We start from the raw sequence: 23,835 nt of genomic DNA, 5'->3' as shown, positions 1-23,835 counted from the left end.
CAAGCGAATGAGAGTAGCAGCAAAAAAAGAAGGCGAACATGAGCTATTTTTCAAAGACACATCTAAGTCATTTAAAGTTGCTAATGAAATGAGTCCATCATAACGTTAATGAAAATGCTAGGCTTTGGAGCACAGCACACAGCAGGCTACGGTCGTCTGTAGCCATGAATAACAGGGTTTGGTTATTATACACAAGATAAGATGTAAAATATCCTATTCAAATACATTAGAGCTTCACACACGATTTCTATTGTTCCAATCTTACAGCTACACCCTAAGGTTGCTGTGGCCGTTTATGATCAGCAACCAGCAACCCTTAACATCTGCGGTTACTCGTTGAGCCCTTCACATGAGTACCCAAACCACCTACTGCATTACTAGCTCTTTAAAGGGTCATCAAGTTGACACCTCCCCTCAGTGTTTTGTTGAATTAAGCCCACGACACCTCCAGAAGGCTCAACAGTGAAGTCTGGCGTCCCAGACCCACTCCCTTCCAAGCTAGGTTTACAGTCCTACTTTACCCTTAAGCATCAACAACCATAAATCCACACTGACCTCCCGGGTGACTAGGGCTGTACATAGCCCCATTGGCACCGTTGACCTTTCAGACTCTTTCTGATAACTCCTTAACCGCTGCCCTTATTTTCCGGCCCTTGAACTGCACAAGCAGGGATGTGGCAGACTTGGCTACAAATCCACTAACACCTATCTCCACCGGTCTTACATGTGCCTGCCGCCGGCATTCTCTCACCTCAGCCGCCAAGTCCCTATACTTCAGATCCTTCCTTCTGAATGCTTCATCTACTGCATCCTCAAATGGAACTGTTAACTCTAGGGATGCACCAATACCTCTCTTTCCATTCCTATACCGATATTTCATGTTCAAGTAATTGCAGATACAGAGTAACAATACCAGTTTCATCTATCTTAACAACTAAACAGATGCCTATAAATCCAGATATTTATATTGCTATACTTAAAGATTTGATTTTGTTAAAGTAGTGTTCTGTACCACTAATAAGATATAATAAGCTTGAATGAACAACATTTACTTCTTTATTAACTCTGCATTAAAAAATGTAAAGTTTTAGAGTCATGAAAAAAAATCTATATTTCCACAATGCAGCAGTCTAGCTCGACTGAACAGTTTTTTACACTGTTACAAGGATATAGGTCATTATTGTGAAATGCATTTTCTAAGGACTGCTGCTGACCTGTGGTTTCTTGAATGAAGCCAGTGTTCTTTGGCATGCCTTAAGATGGTGTTCCACTACACAACTTTAAGCCAGGTTTGAAATATTTTTGCCGTGAAATCTCATTTCAGACCAGTCGCAGCATACCAAAAGTTAGATTTTTTTTGACCCAAATTTGTACGTAGTCACGTAGTGTAAACTCTCCAGAAACTCTATTCTGAACAAATCCCTTCAACAGCCAATGAGAACAGAGAACAGTATTACCTGTAGGAGAACATGGTGCGCCACACAACATGCTATTAAAACCTTTTTTCCTACTGAATTCTAATTTTCCATTCCATCTTCTTAAATGATGCAACACTGGCACTGTTTCTGAACCATTGAATGTAGCCGCAACTATGTGCAATTCTACTAATCTCCAACTTCCACTGCAGTGTGTAGAGACTGCGCTGACTATGTTTTGCCATCCGTGACCCAAATACATTTATACATATGCGCTCTGGGACCTGCAGCTTTTTACCCACATCCACCAGCAATTTCCAATCTCATGCTTCACCCCATCTACCAATATTTAGAGCCTGTGCAAGCTCTCGAATATGCTGCTCTCACGCACAAGCCTAATCACTTTATTACTACAACCACTTGTCAATGCATTTACCTTTGCTGTTCAAACAACATGCTAAAACCCTTAGCACCTGATTGTCTCCATGTATACTTCCCCTGCAAAAACTAATCTTACAAGCTGATAGAATATGCTTCAGCGTGCCAACCCCTGTACATAATCTACAACTAGGGTCTTCACCTCCACACTGTCCAAGATTTTGTGGAGTCATCGCCCACAATTCTTGCCAACTGATCTTCTGCTTCTCTAGATTGTCCCAGCGAAGCCACTGGCCTTGTTTTGCTGTTGCACACTGTGCCGCCTCTTCCTGATCACAAATAATCTTGTCATCATTTGCCTTCTCTCTGGTGTTGTGGCCTTACTAAACACTTTCCACTAATTATCTGACCAAAGGAACGCTCTTCCGCATTGCACTTGGCCAAGCACATCCCTGCACTGCTACCTGCACTGCCATTCAAGGGTTCAGCTTCCTTCCTGCTTTTGTGACTGGCACTGCTGCTTTAACAACTGAATTCTTCGATCCTGCCAAAAATTCCTGCACATTTAAATTCCTCAACTAAATTTGAGTGGTAGCTCCAGTACCCTTTCCCATACCATGCCACACTACTTATGCACTGTGGCATCCCTAGCCACTTCCTTACAGCCTTGTTCACAAACCTTTCCATCTTTTCTCCTTCTGTGATCGAAACCTCATAAACTGTCAACAGCCATCTAATACGAGGCAGTAAGCCAAACTGCAGAAACCACAATTTCAACTTCCCTGGCAGACATGATCTATCAATGGTATTAATAACCTTCACGAACTAATGGTGAAATCGTACATCTAGACATTATACCTATTTCTAACCACTGCCATGACGTAACAAATTCCCCTGTAATTGAAAATAACTGCACAACAAACTGCCAACTTCTTTGTCAGTCATTAGTTTAACATTAATTTAACATGACATAATTAATTCATGGCAGCACGCTGGCGCAGCAGGTAGTGTCGCAGTCACAAAGCTCCAGGGGCCTGGAGGTTGTGGGTTCGATTCCCGCTCCGGGTGACTGTCTGTGAGGAGTTGGTGTGTTCTCCCCGTGTCCGCGTGGGTTTCCTCCGGGTGCTCTGGTTTCCTCCCACAGTCCAAAAACACACATTGTTAGGTGGATTGGCGACTCAAAAGTGTCCGTAGGTGTGAGTATGTGAGTGAATGTGTGTGTCTGTGCGCCCAATGATTCCGGGTAGGCTCTGGACCCACCGCGACCCTGAACTGGATAAGCGGTTACAGATAATGAATGAATGAATGAATGAATAATTAATTCATTACATTTTTAATTGTTATTTAGAATAATTTAAAATCAGTAGAATAGCATATGTGGTATATCAGTCCTTTATTGTTTTATCATGGAGCAAAGAGTAAACTACCCAAAAAAACAAACAAACTGGCAATTGGGGTGGCAGGGTGGGGATAAATCAATCAAAAAAGAGGTCAAAAAAGTGGTGTAGCTGTAGGTGCTGAAGAATATTTCGTCGTCTTTGCTTCTATTCTGACTCTTATTAACAAGATGTCCATCATGAATTTGCTTTTCCCTCCTTGCAGCTCTGATACACTTGGACTCAATTCGCAACCTCAGCCTGATGTACCTGCTGGTAATTTTTTTCAGATCATGGCATGAGGGAAGCTTGTTTCCAGGAGCACGGCCTCTATTTTCAGTAATGCCCATCACTGAGCTCCATGAGGGGAAACACTTGTTCTTGCTCGGAACAGCTGCTCTGCTCTACAGACGAGATCAAAGGCCTCATCTGATGGCTGGTAGGGAGCTACCCACCTTGAACTCTTTGAATTGTAGTAAAATGCTGTGTTCTCCATCAGGATCATTATATGTAATTGCATCCTTGCATTTCTCACAAATTGTAGTTACTGATTACCTTAACTATGTAGCCCACAAGATGGCATAAAACACAAGTGGTTGAGCAAGAGTAACCCTCATTAAAAACCTGGAAGTTATTCCACAAATCAGGCTTTTTTTGAAGTTAGCCATATACCATTATTCAAACCTTGAGGACTGTCCAATAATAATCATGCCTGCTGTCTTGCTGCTCTTTTCTCATTTAACAGATTTGACATTAGGCTTAAGTTACTTGACTAAACTTAGAAATGCTGCTTTGTGAGAAACTAAATGCATGCCTTATTGTAGGAGCAATATAATATGAATTCATGTAGTAGTAAATGTATCATATGATAATAATAATACTGCTCAGTAAACAAACTCAACAATGATCATGTCTCAGAAAACACTCAGAATTTCCAAAATAGTTCATTTACATTTACAATTTGTTGCATAGAATTTTTAAACACTACCAATTCATAAATAAAACAGTGATTAAACGCTAAAACTCACATATCACGTAAATAAATAATGGTGTTTTTTACTTGGTTTTGAATTTTTACTTGGTACTTAGAATTTCTAAGACATACATGAGGCATACATTAGACATAATTTACGTTATTACCTTTATGTATCTGCTCAGTCAGTGCAGGCATATGGCCAAACCTGTTCAGTATTATTATTAATAATAATAATGATAATGATAATAATAATAATTTATAATAATAAAAAATAATAATAATTATTATTGTTTTAAATCACTAAGAAAGTTAATAGAGATGTAATGTATGCTAATATGCATGTTAACAAGAACGACCCTTTTCCCTCCAAAAATAAAACTGGTAAACGTTACTCTTGCCCTTCACCTGCCACATTGATGTTAAAATATGCAGAAAATTTAAATACAGTTGAAAACACAGAGAAATTGTATAATATTTTATTATTTACCGTTTAATATATCTTTCCCCGCTGTCTCTCCAATATGAGAACAGGACAGCGCACGGATTGTTTGGAACTATTGTGGGGGCACATGAATCACGTGATCGCATGGCGGGCAGTATCAATCACAGTCGTAACTCTCTCTATATATTGCCCTGGCTGAGAGAGCTGCCTGTGACCTCAAAAATACGTAACAAAATGCGTCCCATATTGTTCTGTCATCTAAGTACTGTATTAATCCATATAAAGAGCGAGAGACAACAGACAACCCCACACATAAGCTCCACTCTAGAACTTTGTCCCTTTTTTATTAGGCTTCCCCCCAGGTCAACCGTGCAATTAATCTAATACTACATCCCTCTTTCTGAGATGTGTTCCATTCTTCTTTCTAGGATTCCTCTACTAAACAGACTGTTCCACAACACAGACTGTTCTCCGTCTCCCCGTGGCTCTGTGGAAAGCAAGGCCTAGATGTCACATGGTTAAAGCCCCAGTCCTTTGCAAAGTGTTGGAAGCACTCAGATGAAAACTATGGCCCGCTGTCCGAGCGCACCACCTCTGGGATTCCGTGACGAGCGGAATTTGAAGTTTGATTTGAAGATTGATTTGAAGTGCTGGATTGTTGTTTCTGTAGTTGTTGATGACATCTTTGCGACGTAAAAGAATCTAGAAAAATAGTCTAAAACAATTATGATTTTTCATATTGGAACATATCTGCTCCTACTGTGCACCACAGTCTAGTTGGAAACAATGAAGGCAGTGTAGTGTATGTTGTGTATACACTGTATTATATATATAAATATATATAATATATATGTTTGTAGCGTTTGACCTTATTCAAACACTTCTGATTACTGACGTTTGACTAATGATAATAATTGTTATTGTTATGATTGACTTAAATGACAAAAACATTAACAAGTAGTTAGAGAGTGAATACTGTCATCGCTACGTGAGTTCTTCAGGATTTTCAGACTTTTAATGAACAGGCTCCACACACTGTTATTTCAAATAATGGAAATATTTTATTAAGAGGAAAAAAGAATATTCACTTAACATAGCATAATCTCAAAATCTCACGGCATCAATGCAGGTGAAGCCGATTCGAATTTAAAGATAAGCTAGGCGATATGACTTGTGACTAATGTGTTGCTAACTGAGATTTAATTAACGTATAAATTTATCAAGAGACTTGATTCAATTTTCAGCTCTGGAAGTGCGTAGTTTTAGCGTACTTTTCGGTCGATCTCAACTACTCGACGGGTGCAGAGGCGCTTTGAGGTTATGGGAGAGAGGAGTCTCGCTTAGTTCCTGCAGTTCTTCTGTGGAAGTTTTCAGGCTTGGTCAGTGTGGATTTAGTCACCCGCGAGTCAAGTCGCCTCGGGCGTACTCAGAGCGTGGTGACGTAGACGAAAGGATTTCCTCTGGCTCACTGTCCTGAGTGGGAGGTTCCAACCATATGGAAGCTTTGGACGAGAAGTTTCGCTGGTCCTTGCAGTCTCCAGAACTAAAAATCGAATCAATAAGCTTATGCTTATTTTACGATTTTCTTCTATCTCGGCGGTGTTTCTTACTCTGGCCACGAATAAGTTCCACCTGCTTTGATCAGTCGTGAGATTAAACTTAGATTGGGCAACAAAACATGAACACAAAAAAAAAATAGATTACTTAGAGTTACTCGACGTTACGTTGTAGTTTCTGTATCACACTGCTAACTGGCACAAGGCATCCCTTGGAGCTGAGTGCGGTCCTTCTTAGAGTCTTAGAGTCTTTGAGTCGTTTCGTCGGCGTAAGGAAGAATGAAGAGCGTCGCACTTGAAGAGTGAGCGCAACGTGAGGAGGTCGCTGGAGAGCGGGAAAAAAGCTCTGAGAAGAGCGGAAGCTAGAAGAGCGAAGGGCGGAAGCTAGAAGACGAGAGGCGGAAGCGAGAAGAGCGCGACGTGAGCCGGGCACTCTCTTTTCAAAGGTGGCACGGTCACGCCCAATTGGGAGGTATCCTTCCTTTAATTGGATCCTGGGTCTGAGGCTCACGTGACTTGTTTCACATTTCAGAGAGAGAGAAAAGATTCACGTATACACAAAAATTACTTATACATACTTGTGGTATAGCACAATGAGTGTCCTGGATTATTAATATCAAACATCTACGTATATATATCTTGGGTATTTTACGATTACATCCCACTACAATATTATGCTAGAAGTTAGATACTAATTCGTTTTCCTAATCAGAGACAGAAACTTTCCTTCATGATTGAAACAGTAATACACATCACTTCATTAGTTGGTAGACGTTCACCTGAGAATAACAGAGGGTGACTAATACATATTTGCATAAAACATGTTCATAAACACTCGTTGTGTTCGTTATGCATTTAGAAGGCAGCAGGGCGAAACATGATTTCTCAAACGTCCACTTGGGTTCGCTGTTGGTCCATGCTGTTCGTCCTGTGCGGCTAGGATAACAGGAGTTCAGGGCGAGGTCAATCCTGTTAGCCATCTGTTGATTTTTGCAAGAGATAACCAGTGAGCCATTTAGGCGCCAAGGGTCATAAACAGGTCCTTTTTAATTCTGGTCTTCACCACTTTGTTTGATCTTCTTTTTGCCTAAGAGCATCATAAACTGGGTGTGTTATCTTTCCATTTCTGAAGACGACCGCACAGTGTTTCTTATGCTGGAAAAGTGTAGTGTCACTGTCTTGGCATGTTCTGATTTATTTATTATATAATATATATGCTCTGTAGCTGGAAGACTTGCCATGACCGTGTCAACATACAGGTGCTGCTGTAGCTCATCTTCAGTGTAGCTTACAGGGGCCCTAGAAAATACATCTGCAGTTGCAATATTCTTGAGAGCCACATGTAAAATATTGTATATGAGAACCTCAGCAGTCTCATTTGGAGACGTTGTATTTGTGGTGGTAGAGCGTCCAGCGTCTTTGAGCCCAACAGTGGGACCAATGGTTTGTGGTCTGTCGCTATGTGGAAGTTTTTCCCTAGGAGAAATTCTGCAATCTTCTCACAGGCCCATGTGGACGCCAACACCTCCTTCTCTATCTGGGCATACCTTTGCTCAGTGGTGGTGAGAGCCCATGATGCATAAGCTACTGGTTTTTATGCTGTGTCTGGTTGTTCTTGGAGGAGTACAGCGCCTAGCCCATATGATGACGCATCTGCAGAGACTAGCGTTTCAGCATTGGTGTCATATAATGCCAGCCCAGGTGGCGTTGTTAGCTCGTCTTTGATCCTATCAAAGGCCTCCTGCTGTTGGGACCCCCATGCCCACATGTTTGACTTCAACAGGTCTCTGAGTGGACTGGTCTTCTCAGCCAGATGAGGTAGAAATTTTCCCAGTTGATTTATCATCCCCAGCAGTCCTCTCACCTTAATGATGTTTTCAGGTTCTCTCATGGCTTTCACTGCCTTCACTTTTTCTGGGTCTACACTCACCCCAGATGCCTCCCAGATAAGCATGTCATCCATCTGACACAGAACACCTTCCAAACCCTCAAGGAGTTGTGTCATATGCTTCTGAAAGTGCTCAGGAGGAGAGGACATTTCGAAATTTAAGTGGTTATAGCAATACCATCCAAATGGTGTTAGGAATGTGGTAAGTATGGAAGACTCTTGGGAAAGTGGAATCTGCCAGAACCCTGAATTCGCATCCAGCTTTGAAAACACTCTGGTTCCAGCCAGCTGTCCTAGTGTGTGTTCTACTGAGGGAAGTGGGTGTCTAGTGTGTTTAGTTCTGTGAGATCTGTGCAAATCCTCACCTTGCCTGTTCACTTAGGTACAACCATCATGGGTACACACCATTCAGTTGACTGTTCCACTTTAGAGATGACTCCTTGTTGCTCCATGCAATTTAGTTCTTCTTTAACTCTAGGCATGAGAGGGAGTGAAATGTGTCTAGGAGTGGACAGAAACAGCTTTGGGAATTCTGATTTTACTGCTTCCTCGTTATGCATCTAGATTGACTTCCTCAAACCTAGCAACTAATTGCAGTGCTGTGACAGATGGACAGCCTAATAATGGTGTGACCAGTTCCATCACGACATAGACGTCCTGTTTTATGGTCTTTTGTCCTTTCTGCAGTGTGGCTGTGAATTTTCCCTTTATTGATAGTGCTGTGCCTCCTGGACCCTTGAGGACTTCTGATGATTTTACCAGTCTACCGAGCTGGTCAGGATTGCACATTCTCTCTGGTACTGCTGTTACATCTGAACCTGTGTCTATTTTGCACACAACATTGCAGTGATCCATTTTTATTTCTGTCATCCATGGACCTTTGTCTGTATCAGCCATAAGTGATTCAGGGAATGCATCCTCATCCTCTACATCTTCAGTCAGTAATGCCATATTCACCTGACTGGACTTTCTGGCATGACAAGCTCTGGCAAAATGTCCCTTCTTTTTGCAAAGATTGCACACTGCTTCTGTAGCTGGACATTGCTGCAGGCTGTGCCTTTTTATATCACCACATATTTTACACTGTGAAGGTTTGGTATACTTTTTCTGTGCCACCCTCATAATTGACTGGGATGACTGTGACTTGACTGGTGTGTATTTAATAACACCTCGCTGCTTGAGGTGCATGCTGTCGAGCTGCGTGTTCAGTGTTTCACCTTTTGAAAATTTTCTTAAGCGTTTATTTTTGCTTTTTCACTTTCAATGTACCGCTTGAATATGCCTAAACTGGCCGGTATCGAGTGTCGGTTATAGGGGTCCAAACGTGCGTTAACCCTGTTTTTAGCCCTGACTGGGCTAAAGATTGAAGTTTGCTTCTTTAGAAATGCATTGGACCAAAGTTAATATATAATATATTATGATAATAACAACATCCAATTTATGTATTATTCAGTAATAGAAAACTGTCATTCAGAATGCAGATAAAATGTTTGCATCACAGCTACAAAAAGTCAAGAAGCAAATGTTTGACACCAAACACGTCATGACTGAGAGGCTACCTTAGGACAAGAGGAAAAAAATGTAAATGTAATTATTTCTCATTCCTTTCACTGACCCTGGAGTTAAAGTGCGTTTCTGTGTGTATTATTAGAGACCGCACAACTGCATGATTTCTAGCACACACCATAATTTACAAAAATGGAAAGGGAAAATGCTTGATTGATCAGTTAAGTGATGTTGTTCTGCCCTCTACTGTTCTATATAAGCATGTGTTTAGAAATACAAAATGACAGTCAAGTCCTAGTTACAAGTGCTTATTAGAGTGTGGCACCAGGTGTCTTCAATACTGAAACCTTTTTCACAATATTCTAATTTTCTGAGATACTGAATTTGGGCTTTTCATTAGTTGTCAGTTATAATCATCAAATTAAAAGAAATAAACACTTGAAATATATCAGTCTGTGTGCAATCAATGAGTATAATATACAAGTTTCACTTTTTGAATAGAATTACTGAAATCAACTTTTTCATGATATTCTAATTTTATGACCAGCCTCTCTGTTTATGTAGCCAGATATTTTACATTCCACATACACTATAATTCATATTTGTTTTTTGGAACATTGAATAAAGATTACTTCTTCACAATTTATTCTCAGCTCCACAACCTTCAAATCCATAGTGTTGAAGGATGAATAGAAACACTTTTGTATTTTTTCAGTTCTGTAAATTGGAGGTTAATATTTCTTCCCATCTCAAAAAAAAAAGTTAAAAGTAAGTTAATAGTTATTTTACTCAAGTACTCTTAGTCATAATTATGGAGGCTTCTGGGAAATTTAGAATGAAATATTATCATAATTATCGTCACTTTTATAAATATACCCAAATTCACTTCGGAGTACTTTGGAAAACTGTTGTCACTTAAAAATGTCACTGCATCAAACTGACATTTTATGCAGATTGGACCCAAACTAATCTTAGCTGAAAAAGTGTTTAAATGAGTCCACATTTGTCTATAAGCAAAAGGTGCATAAACCAACTTATTTCATGATATGAAGGTGCTTATATCAGCAATTAACCATAATATTATGACCACCTCCTTGTTCCTACACTCACTGTCCAATCTCTCAGCTCCACTGTCCATGCTGGAGCATTTTGTAGTTCTACAGTTACAAACTGTAGTCCATTTGTTGCTCTGCACACTTTGTTCTCCACCTTCCATCCTCTTCTTTAATGGTCAGGATCCCAACATGACTAGCACAGAGCAGGTATTAGTTGGTTGGTGGATAATTCTTAGTGTTGCCGTGACACTGACATGGTTGTGTTATATTGTATGTTGTGATGTTAGGAGTGGATCAGACACAGCAGTGCTTCTAGAATTGTTAAACACCTCAGTGTTACTGCTGGACTGAGAATGATCCACCACCCAAATCATAACTGCTCTGGTGGTCCTATCGGGGTCCTGACCACTGAAGAACAGTATGAAAAGGGCAAACAATGTATGTAGAGCAACAAGTGACAGTAATTCTTGTCTGTAACTATAGAAGTGCTCCTGTATTTTCAGTGGAGCTGAGAGAATGTACAGTGAGTGTAGAAACAAGGAGGTGATCATAATGTAATGGTTGATCAATGTATGTGAAGGTACTACTGATGTGAAGACATGTGTAGGGATAATGGGGACATATGCTTACATCAAGGTGAAGTTTTTTTTCCAGGAAGTGGCTGTTTAGTAGTGTACTAAATGGATGACTCACCGATAGCATTGTACAGAGGTTCTCCAGTTTCTTTATCCCAAACCAGGGTTGTCTCTCTTTGATTAGTCACTCCAATTGCTATGGAAACAGAAAAGATTACATATCTGCTTCTTAATGTTGACCTTTGAGTCCTCAATGAGGAGAATGTGGAGTGCAGCCTTAAATAAAGACAATCACATTCACTCCAACACACACACATTCAGTAAAACAGCCAAACACATACATGTGCATGCCCTAACAAATGTCTAACCCGATAGCAATGAAGGGTTGGCTTAGTGCTGGGCGATATGAGCACAAATCAATATCACAATTACTTGTACATTTTAACACAATTGCGATTAATGAACGATTATTTTGTTTTTGCATTTTTGACCCTCATAAGGATGAGGCTTGCACTCCAGTATTAAAGCTGGGATATTTTTTCTAATGTTGCTGGGAGCTTGTTCCTCTCTTGTTTTTTGAGCACTGTCCATATTTGGTGTGTGATTGTGCCTTGGTCGCACATTTGACTTCTTTTTGTTCAGGGTTGTCCTAATTATGCCACAAACCACAAATGCTGTGCTCGGTCGGCCTCAGCGTTTAGGTTGCTTCCATGTGGCAGATAGGGGCAGAATCGCACAACTACAGCTTGGTAGCATGATTTTGAAGGGACCGTACATGAACGCACAGTGGGGATATAGCAGAATAAAAATAATCTATATAATCGATATAGACATGATTATGTCTATTAGAAGTTCTGATAGTCAATTTCGATTAGCTTTCAATTAATTGCCCAGCCCTAGGTTGGCCCAAATGTGGCACATCTACAGTTGTTTTATGGCCCATTTTTGACCTTGAATGACAGGTGTGTTACTTAGCCATAAGTGCTAAGAGTGAGACAGATTTGGCCCAATTGTGCCTGCTATCTGGATGTATATACCCCATCCCACCAACCTTTTATGCTGGAGATGTCAATGTTGAGCTGAATGAGTTTTTCAGTGGTTCTCTCCATACACTCATAGACAGAGTGTAAAATCTCCTTTGGGTCTTCTTCCACCCATCTTACAAAAGAGAAAAACAAAAATATTATTCTTATAGAAAAGGATTTAGCCAAAGTGTACCAAGGTAATGAATGAAAAGGAAATTATAAGCAAATACTTTTTTAACAGCTGCAATAAAGGTTTTAAACATTAGATGAACTGTGATGTAGGCATGTGGTACAGTTTCTACTTTTTTTTTTATTATTATTTCATTATTTTCACTGACATCAACAGTCAGTTGATAATTGGATATAGAAGTTTTTTATGGGCAGGTTCTTTTAAAGCTATCTTTGCAGTTTCATATTCAGAAAAGGTATCCTCACTGTTTGCTATCTTTCCAGTCTGTTTGCATGCTGGAAAATGTTCTAGTGTTTGTACACAGCCCTAGTTCGGTAAATGGTGAAAAAAAAAAAAAAAAAAAACTAAGAGTCTCAGACTGAAATAATGGAACCACTGCTAAGAAACAGCATCATATTTTTGTGTTACAGATTTAAGGTGGAACTGACTCCAAATTCGCAAAACTGCTAAGTTCATGACAGTAAACACATCGAATGTGCTACAAAACCAAGCAACTTGCAAATGAGATTCTGTGGTAATTTAAACAGTGATTAAAAACTTACAGACAAGTTCAACTTTAAACACATACATATTACAGTCCGTATTTACTCAAACATACCGCTCCACATTAAAAGATGCTAAGCTTATGAACGAACGTAAACATGTTCTGCCGTGAGAACAGTAGTTCTCCAGAATGGTCTATGCTGCCTCTAAATCTAGAGGTAACATGTGATGATGACTGAGTTTAGGTATAGGCCTAGAATCCATTTTGGCACTCATGCACTGTCAGGAGAGTCCATCAAAACCTTTGTACTGTGTGTGTGTGTTGTATTTCATAAACATTTAAGAAACTTGTTAATGTTTCACGTCTGAACATAATCATTATAGGGATTGCGCAGTTCTGAGCACAAACATTCATTGCCTTCTAATCTTGCCTGAATAATGTTCATTTAACCTACCTATCATGCAGTAATCTGTAAGGAATGAACAGAGAGGTGATGACATTGAGGCAAGGTTGTAAAATAATTACACTTTATATGATATGCTTATTGTCAAAGAGATTTACTCGTCATTTCCAGTTGGTGTAGGGGATAGAGATGCCAAGTTGTATAGGCCCATGTACTTTATTAGGGCAATAGAGCCTGAAGTGGTAAACAAAAAAACAACATTTAAAGAAACCTTATGGGGTATTTTGTAAAATATGAGTAAGTGAGTGTTTCAAATTTAATAATATTTATCAGCATGCTCAGGTGACATATTCTCATTCATTCATTCATTCATTCATTCATCCTGTTCATGGCTGCAGTGTGTCTGCCTGTCCTTCACGGTACTACACATTCACTCAGTTAAGTGACTCAAGACTGTTTTTTGGGGGGTTGCCATATAGTTTCATTCGCAGTAATATCATCATAATTTTGTGACATTCTGACTTATTTACACATTGAAGTCACGTAGTTACCCATTATATGGCATATGTTTTTTAGATGAGTCATTTAGGCACAGTGAAAATGGCTCTGAGGCGGAGTTAGAGGAAGTCGTTTTCTGTCTCTTCTGAATGTTTGAAATGTACATTTGTAGTAAAATAAAATTTTAATAAATGAAATCATTTAATATTATTAATATATATTTCAGTCATTTATTCATTATCTGTATCCCTTATCCAATTCAGGGTCACGTTGGGTCTGGAGCCTACCTGGAATCACTGGGTGCAAGGCAAGAACACACCCTGGAGGGGGCGCCAGTCCTTCACAGGGTGACACACACTCACACATTCACTCACACCTACGGACACTTATGAGTCACCAATCCACCTACCAACGTGTGTTTTTGAACTGTGGGAGGCAAACGGAGCACCTGGAGGAAACCCACTCGGACATGGGGAGAATACACCACAGAAGTCCTCACAGACAGTCACCCGGAGTGGGACTTGAACCCACAACCTCCAGGTCCCTGGAGCGGTGTGACTGCGACACTACATGCTGCGGCATGTATATAATAAAAGTATATTTCAGTGTTTTGTCACATTGCCAAGAATATCATTATTGCCAAAATACCCTGAAATATGATGATATTATTTTAGGACCATATAGCCCACCCTTACTGTTGTTCATATGTGGCTTAAGTTTAACTTGTCTTTAAGTTATACAGTATTTGAATTACTACAGAAACATCTGTAACTTCAGTAACTACTTTTGTAGCACTTTTAGTCTGTTTTTGGTCTTATGCAATAAGAGCTCTCTGGGATTTATAGTCAGTTCCATCCACAGCAAAATAAAGTCAATATTACCCACATATGGAGCAACATCCTCATCTCGGTTCTTGCATTCCAACATTTGAATATCCCATCGTCATCTAAAACCTCTAAAATGGTTTTATTTCTGTGAGCAAAGAGAGAAAGCCTAGCATACTGAACTGAGAAACATTATTTTTTTTTACCCATTTACAGACACCAAGGTTTGTAAACATGTCATGCATTTTTTTAAATTAAAACTGTGAACATCACCTTTTTGTTTACATTCTGATGTGAGAAAGAATGCATTTTTTTTACCATTTTTTATAAATTAAGCTGTTACATGTGTAATTTGAATTTAATTACTATTATAAGCAAAACAGGATCATTATTATTATTATTTAGAAAAACGTATTAATATTTAACTACAATATGAGTCTAGTTATACTGAGAATAACTATTAATCATTCATTCATTATTCGCCGCTTATCCAGTTCAGGGTCACAGTGGAATCACTGGGAGCAAGGTGGGAACATAACATGGATGGGGTGCCAGTCCTTTGCAGGGCAACACAAACTCACACATTCATTCACACCTTTGGACATTTTTCAGTAGCCAATCCACCTACCAATGTGTGTTTTTGGGCCAATGGAGGAAACCCACGCAGACACAGGGAGACAGTAACTATTAGTTATTAGAAATTGTAGTTCCTAAAAACAATAATAATGACAAATACTGATTTTCATCAGTAAAGATGTTACCTAGTATCAATAGCTATGTTTGCAGGCCAAGAATAGATCTAAGCCACACATCTCAGCAACTTTCTCTAGAATAGGCATTTTTGCTCACTGACTGACGGATTGACTCCTAACATTGAACCGCGCATGCTGTTAGTTCAGCCATATTACCCATTCCAGTTTGTGAACTAAATTTGTAACTGTTGCGCATTTTCGCATTTCCACCACAACATAAAATGGTTCCCGAACCAGAAAAATGAGTTCCCAGTTGAAAGCAAAGAACAGTAGGTTCTTCAATGTGAAACGTGGCTGAATAATAGGAAATAACACGTTTGTGTGTGTTTCTGGGGCTGTATTTGGCACAGCACTCTGCAACATTTACACGTTATATCTCACAGAGAGAGTAGGACTGCTGAATTTGCCTTATTTTGTGTGTGTGTGTGTCTTTGTGGTGGGAAGACATTTGTGGCAGTGTGTTTACAAAACTCCATTAAGCTGTGCCAAGCTCCATTAAATTTCACATATTACTCTAACCTGTTACATTGAATAAATAAGTAATTGTAAATCTTAAAATCAACTAAATGTTCTTGGTCTTCTTTGTTCTTCGGTGTTAGGTCATGTAGTATTTATTTTTAAAGAAAATTAACAAGAAAAACACTGATGCCAGTGTTATATATTATGAACAATAATTTGTGCTCCTTTTTCCATTTCTGCATTTATTAGTCCTGCCCTCCATATTTTCTGTAAAACAAAGTCACATAATAAAAACCACATGTAAACAAAGACATTGATATGAAGCACCAATGCTTTTTCAGACCTTCCAATGACAAAGATATGTATTTTGCGCTTTCATGCTTTTGAAATGCCAGGAATATTTTTGAGACAATGCCCATATGGCTAATAGCAGTCTGGCAAACATAGGCTTGCCTAGTTTCTCTTTGTTTCACTAAAAGTTTCAAACTTTTTGTAGAATAATGTGAATGCATCCTTCATTTCTGAGAAATCAAAGTACAACTTGGAAACTTTTGAGTGTCAAGAGCATTTGCAATCAGCCATATATATATATATATATATATATATATATATATATATATATATATATATATATATATATATATATATATATATATTCATTAAATGTTTAAAACCATATGGTTTCTCCTATCTCGGCTGCAGCCTTAAAACATTGAACTTGTCAGTGTTTACTATACTTACCCTTCCTTGGGGAAGCTCTGAGTAATTTCCACCTGATGCTGGCTGATAAGTTCAGAGGTTTTAGCATTGAACACCTGAAAAAGAAAATAAAATAAAATCATACACAAACCACAAATCAAAAATTAATAATTTTCTTGATCTTTCCAATGTGGACACATCAATAAAACCACATTTTTTGGATATGTTTATTAATCAAAACCACTGAAATGCTTTCCCTGGTACCTTTCACCACTTAGCATGGCTGCCTTCTACTGCAGGAAAAGTATACTACTGCAGGAAAAGGAATTGTTAGATAATTAGCTATTTTGTTATTATTCAATCTTTGGTAGACTGGTTCCAGAGCCAATATACAACAATAAACAAAAGTGCATCAATCCATTATCTATAACCGCTTATCCAATTTAGTGTCGCGGGGGGTCCAGAGCCTACCTGGAATCATCGGGCGCAAGGCGGGAATACACCCTCGAGGGGACGCCAGTCCTTCACAGGGCAACACATTCATTCACACCTACGGACACTTTCGAATCGCCAATCCACCTGCAACGTGTGTTTTTGGACTGTGGGAGGAAACCCACGCGGACACAGGGAGAACACACCAACTCCTCACAGACAGTCACCCGGAGCGGGAATCGAACCCACAACCTCCAGGTCCCTGGAGCTGTGTGACTGCAACACTACCTGCTGCGCCACCGTGCCGCCCACCTGCTGTACCACCGTGCCGCCCACAAAAGTGCATACATGCGGATATACAGACTGCCAACCAGAGAGCAACTGGCAGACTCCTGAAAGTGAGGTTAGCTTAGCACACTGAAGGTATCAGACTCCACATCTACTTGTGGGCAGAGCATCTGTGGATGAGACTAGTTTACACTTGCTTAACCAAAAGTTCTTCTGAAATGAAGGGTATCAATAAGGTGTTTGTTCCCTGTTAAGATAAAAGATTAGTGTTGTGCAGTATAATGTAATACAATATACCTCAATATTTTAAATGTTTATTCATTTAAAATTATTTATTTAAAATGTGGACCGTATCTCAAAACGTATTTCAAAATTACAAATTTCAAATTTCTGTTCTGTGTCTGACCTTGAGAGTCCTTTTTATGTGCATTTAGGAGAGCCACAGGGAAAACAGGTTGGGGAAAAAACATAAGTAAAACATAACTCAGTAGCCCACCACACTTGTGAGTTTTATCACTGAGTTTGGGTTAAAAGAGTGAAAGAGATGAAAACAGACAAAATGCTCAGCGGATAACCATCTGCTATGGTGTGCTAAAGCACAAGTGCCTGGTAGCTGGCCAGCTATGCTTCTAAACAGTGTGGAACTTTTTATCAAACTTTTCTGTTCCTCCAGTACCAATCGCTGAAATTTACTTTCTGAATACAACAGGTTTTTATTGTAAATACGTGTGTCGGTGTGCACGGTCGGGCTGTGTTGAGCTGATTAGTACAGTGCTGAAAACTCTTCACTTAATCCACATTCACAGATATGAAGCTTATGCAGCTCAACAGTTCACCAACCCCCCCACATCACCCTAGAGTAATACCGTTTACCGTGTTAACATTTTGAGACATTATGACGGTATAAAATATGTGGATACCATCCATCCCTATGAGAAATACCACTTTATTGATCCTGAAGGAAATTTCAGATATGTAATAACAGACATACTGCACATGAGGAGCCGTGGTGGGTATTTTCTAAAGATTAAATTGTAAGAGCAATCTCCAGAGAGTCCAGCTTAACTTCTGCATAGCTGTTCCTAATTAGTCCTGTTCCTACGAAGCAATTTTTAGATTCTGTTGGAGACAGACAGTAGAATGTCCACAGGAGTTTTGTGCACATGCCAATATACATCTTCAGAAAATACAGATCCGTCTCTCCTTTCTTGAACACACCACAGATGATGTTAGTTAGTTCTTACGATTACCTGTTTTTGTATGTGGAAAATAAATTGGACTGGTGTACTAAAAGTGTCATTTTGATTAAAATCATGATTGTGTCCTTTAATTTAACAAGTTTTTTGTTGAAGCGGTAAGAGCAAACTTATCCCACAACAGAATTTTACTGACTGTTGTACATGAAAGAAAACTGATGATGCTAGGGTTATGCATGTTCATTACAGATTTTATAATCATTAATGCTTTGATTAACACCAAAAACATACTCATTCATCCATGTCAATTTAATACCATTTCGATGGAGAAATTAGAAAACTGGACAGTCAGAAAAACATTGTTCATACACTTTAAACATTTACAAAATCAAGGATGTCAAGACTTTTTCAGTACAAAAATAAATAAAATGTTGCATTACTGAATATTCACAACATCAATTTAAACCCTAGTAATTAATGTAACACTGATTCAATAAGCCTATGGATCTACATCATCTGTGTGGGGTGTGGATACAGAAATTATACCAACTGAAATTCACCCAGAATTCACTAGATGAACGAAAATCCACAGCCACACAAAGTCAAGGTAACTGCTATTTTTACTATGCATAATGGTGTGGTGGATTGTTCTTGGGCCCCCAAAGGCTGATGTTCACTCTGAGCAACCGACCAATAAAACAAATATGATCAACATCTATGTGCTGTGCTACCAAAGATTTGTTGGGTAGAGACCCTTCCTCAATTTCCTTATTGACAAAACCCATGCTGCACTCTGTCACCGTAAAAATCTTTAACTTTTGATGGGTTGCTAGCTGCAGGAGTATCAGTGAGCTCAAAAACTGTCATGAATGTTGCACATGGCCTTGGCAATGTTAAAAATATCTATTGATGCTAGATACTTTGTATATGGTTGGTCTCTGAATCATCAAGGGTCGCTATTTTGTAAATAGTTCACTAAACCAGCAGTTTTCCATCCTCTTAGAATGCCCAATAATATCATTGGTCATCTCAAGTTAAGGGTGGCATGGTGGTGCAGCAGGTAGTGTCACAGTCACACAGCTCCAGGGACCTGGAGGTTGTGGTTTCGATTCCTGCTCTGGGTGACTGTCTGAGAGGAGATTGGTGTGTTGTCCGGGTGGGTTTCCTCTGGGTGCTCTGGTTTCCTCCCACAGTCCAAAAACACATGTTGGTAGGTGAACTGGCAACTCAAAAGTGTGTGAGTGTGTTTGTTGCCCTGTGAAGGACTGGCGCCCCCTCCAGAATGTATTCCCGCCTTACGCCCAATTATTCCAGGTAGGTTCTGGACCCACTGCAACCCTGAACTGGATAAGCAGTTACAGATAATGGATGGATGAATGAATCTCAAGTTTTCAGGATGAACATTGTGTCTAACATTATGGATTGTTCGTTTTAGCCTCTCAGCCTCTCACAAGAAATTGCAAACTGGCCCCATATATGTTGATGACACACTGTTTTTGGTTCAGGTTTTCCATCATAGTATTATGCACATACACAGTCTTGATGGGATTCCATCCTTTGAAAGGAATTATTTTCTATAATATATATAGATATAGGGGCGGCACGGTGGCGCAGCACGTAGTGTCGCAGTCACACAGCTCCTGGAGGTTGTGGGTTCGATTCCCGCTCCGGGTGCCTGTCTGTGAGGAGTTGGTGTGTTCTCCCCGTGTCCGTGTGTGTTACGGGTTGTATGCCTGTGTCTCTTCTTTTCCTTTTCTTGTCTTGCTATCCCTCCCTGTCTTTAGGTGGAGCTGTGGACAGACGTGTGCCTGTGTCCCCTGATACAAGGAGTGCTGCAAGTATAGATCCAGCCATGTTGTCTAGTGTGGACGGTGTTGGTGTTGCCTCAGGTGAACCAGATGTCTCGACAGTGGCGGAGGCTACTGGACAGTCACCAGGTATACCATCTGGCATAGATCCGGTTACTTCTCCATCTGGAGTTGGTCCACTTAGTGAGATGAACTGTGTACTTCAGTATGTGCCCAATTGTGCGGCATATTTAGATGATGTGGTGGTATATTCATCTACATGGGCTGAACATGTTAACACATTACGCCTGGTTTTTGATCGTTTAGATAAAGCCTGCCTGACCTTGAATCTTGCTAAATGTGAGTTTGGTAAGGCTACTATTTTGTACCTAGGCAGACAGATAGGTCAGGGGAAAGTTCGTACTCCAAAGGATAAAGTGCAGGCTGTTCTGAATTTTCCTGCTCCACGTACTAGACGTGAACTACGGAGATTTCTAGGAATGGCTGGGTACTAACGCTCTTTTTGTAAAAAATTTTCTGTTGTGGTACTCCCTTTAACAGATCTGCTCAAAGGTCATGTGAATTACATTTGGACTAGTGATTGTCAGAGGGCTTTTGACAATGTAAAGGCTCTCTTGTGTAGTGCTCCAGTTCTGAGTGCCCCTGATTTTTCACGACCATTTAAGTTGGAAGTGGATGCATGTGATAATGGTGCAGGTGCTGTGCTGATTCAGGATGACATCCGAGGGGTGCCACATCCTGTATGTTTTTTTTCTAAAAAGTTCACTAGGTACCAGTTACGCTACAGCACCATAGAGAAAGAAATGCTGGCATTGCTTCTAGCTCTACAACATTTTGAGGTTTATCTCAATTCACACTCTTCTCCTACTAGAGTCTATACGGATCATAACCCTCTTGTTTTCCTCTACAAAATGTGTAATAAAAATCATCATTTAATGCGGTGGGCATTGTCTATTCAACCATTTCATATCATTGTTGAACATAAAAAGGGGTCAGATAATGTTGTCGCTGATGCCCTGTCACGCTCTCTATACCCCTAAACAATTTTTTGTTTCTACTTTTCCTTTTCTTGTCTTGCTATCCCTCCCTGTCTTTAGGTGGAGCTGTGGAGAGATCTGGTATTGCTGGCTACTGAGGTGCTTCCTGTGTCTGCCTATAAAAGAAGCAGGAAGCTGAAGATCGGAAGGCTTTTCTTTTCAAATTGTGAACTTCTGTGTATATCTGGAGACTGTGTGTTTCCTTGTGTGTGTTAGTTGTGAACTTCTGGAGACTGTGTGTTTCCTTGTGTGGGTTGATTCTGTTCTGTTTATTATTTTTGTGGTCACCTGTGCCGGAAGGGGGTAAGCGCCTTTTGAGTTTATCTATTTTCTCTTGGTTTATTGTTAGATAGGGAGTCAGGGTTATTTATTGTCATTTATTTGTTTATTTGGTTTGAATAGCAAAGTTAGTGTTGGGGTTGGAGTTAGTGTTGGGTTATGTTTGTTATTTTGGCCGTGGCATACCCCTGGAGATATGGCTTTAAGATTTGTGCATTGTTATAAGATTTGTTTGTTTGATTTTGTTTAATATCCATATTTTCTTTGTAAATACATTTTTTTTCATTTATTCTAAACTGTGTGAGTTTCTCTTTTTTTTCCTCTTTCTACCCATCCCCTAGACCGAAACGTACTCTGGTTTCCTCCCACAGTCCAAAAACACACGTTGCAGGTGGATTGGTGACTCGAAAGTGTCCGTAGGTATGAGTGTGTGAGTGAATGTGTGTGTGTCTGTGTTGCCCTGTGAAGGACTGGCATCCCCTCCAGGGTGTATTCCCGCCTTGCGCCTGATGATTCCAGGTAGGCTCTGGACCCCCCACGACCCTAAATATTGGATAAGCGGTTACAGATAATGGATGGATGGATGATATTCAGTTCTGCAAAATATGCATGTGCCATATATTTTGCACATGTTTCCAAAGGATGTCACCAAGCCTACCATTGATTATTAGCCCTCATGTAATTGAATCTGGGCTGGATTTATATTGTGCTAATATTATACATTAGAGTCTCTCACAACCTGCTGCCTGCGCCATATTCCACACTCAAATTTCTTAATCCAAACCTGCAAAAATAACCTTTGACATCAAGAATCTTAATTTTTATATGTTGATTCACTGTTTAAATCTAAAATTCAGAAGCTGCAGATATCGAGGGCTGATAATATAGTCCTTTGTTTCTCCTTGATTATTTTGTAGGAATACTGTTTATGGTTCCATATATCGGTTAATTTCTATTAATTAAAGTGTATATTTAATTTTGCACGTTATAACAAACAGACCTGAGTTTCTCAAAATTAATATTTATTTTACTCACAGCACTAACTAGCTAGAAATATCTTTTGATCAGCTTAGATTAATATTTAAATTGTTATTTAATTGTTAGGCACAAAAACAACATGAAATTTGTTCCATGACAAAACAGTATACAAAGCTAGCCAAAATCTATAAACATGAAAATAAAATAGTGTTATCATCATAAGAGTTTAAATTTGCGTTAAGAGATCTGTGAAAATTTGTCATACGGTTCCATACATTTCATACTACATGAAATAAATGGTTTGAATATTTCTTGGCACTGTCATTGTAAGTTATATGTAAATTTCTATGTAGGCTAAAATGAGTTTATGCCAAACTTGATTCCTAACCCACAGAGAAGGAAAAAACAGCTGGTTTATAATTGACTAGGGAGATACTCACACAAAACCTCTGCTACTGAATAATCAATGTTTGGGCGTTCTGACAAGTGGGAAATTCTAAAGAATTACACAGGAAAGTACAGTGTTACCTAATGAAGGAAGTTCATAGTTCATACTGCAATGCTAGTGCAACTGCAGGTTTAAAATTGAAGTTAACTGGGAAAGAAAAACATAGAACCAAGGCCATAAGCTATTTCAATGTCTCCCATTTGACCCATTCACATTATCAGACCACTGTTAGGGATGGTTAGGGACTGTTCTAAGATGTTTGGTAGTATCATGATGAAATGAGTGGTACAGTAATGTGTAGCTTCTTACTGAAGCTTGAATTTCCCTGTCTGTTGCCACTGATGTTATACGGAGGTCAAAGTTTAAACCAGTTCATCTGTACTTTGACCCGACGTTTGTGTGTGCATCCTGTGTGTTTCACACATCCAAGTTAGGTGAAAGGTCAATGACAAACTCAATGAAATATACAGTTCAAATAGCTGGGCTAAAGGGCTCGTTGTCACAGGTCTGAGGCAAAAACAACTCTATGAACATGTGTAACTGTTAGGTTTGCTATATAACTGGTAGCACCTTACTGTAGGATTAGGGTTAAAATTAGGGTTATAATTGTTTATAAGGCAACATGGCATGTACACATACTTTTCATGGCAAATAACATAAACCTATAAAAACCTCAAGCCATCACACAACATAGCGTTGGGAGATATGATGGCAAAACAATATCACGATTATGCCATTTTGGTAGTTTTTAGGCGACGATGAGACTTCCAAATGTTGAAAAGCATGAACCAAGATGAGGATGTTGCTCCTTTCCTGTTCCCTAAGTGGGTAATATTTATTTATTTTTGCCGTAAATAGAACTGACTCT

At 39.4% G+C, this 23,835-nt stretch overlaps 2 protein-coding genes across 5 annotated transcripts in view; one reads left to right on the top strand and one right to left on the bottom strand.

The window, feature by feature from the left end:
- LOC136664078 (transmembrane protein 50B-like) overlaps positions 1-5,369 on the top strand; it is a 62,757-nt gene extending 57,388 nt beyond the window's left edge. Inside the window, exons 6-7 of one of the 2 annotated variants that reach the window (XR_010795065.1) lie at positions 3,460-3,608; positions 5,016-5,369. Coding sequence is in view for 1 of the 2 variants with exons in the window: in XM_066641119.1 (XP_066497216.1) it covers positions 3,460-3,512 (53 nt within the window). In the remaining variant the exon portion in view is untranslated. Of the gene's footprint in view, positions 1-3,459; positions 3,712-5,015 lie in introns of those variants that run through there. The other variant, XM_066641119.1, reaches the window with a different exon arrangement.
- The window catches only part of LOC136664076 (glycerol kinase-like), a 67,185-nt gene that overhangs the window by 37,385 nt on the left and 5,965 nt on the right, over positions 1-23,835 (bottom strand). For 2 of the 3 annotated variants that reach the window (XM_066641113.1, XM_066641114.1), the window contains exons 2-4: positions 16,544-16,617; positions 12,219-12,325; positions 11,286-11,363 (exon numbers count right to left, since the gene is read on the bottom strand). In XM_066641113.1, coding sequence (XP_066497210.1) covers positions 11,286-11,363; positions 12,219-12,325; positions 16,544-16,617 — 259 coding nt within the window. Of the gene's footprint in view, positions 1-11,285; positions 11,364-12,218; positions 12,326-14,652; positions 14,941-16,543; positions 16,618-23,835 lie in introns of those variants that run through there. The other variant, XM_066641115.1, reaches the window with a different exon arrangement.

The sequence above is a fragment of the Hoplias malabaricus genome, chromosome 12 (genome assembly GCF_029633855.1).
Source record: "Hoplias malabaricus isolate fHopMal1 chromosome 12, fHopMal1.hap1, whole genome shotgun sequence".
Classification (NCBI taxonomy): domain Eukaryota; kingdom Metazoa; phylum Chordata; class Actinopteri; order Characiformes; family Erythrinidae; genus Hoplias; species Hoplias malabaricus.
This window is presented reverse-complemented; position numbering and strand designations above follow the sequence as displayed.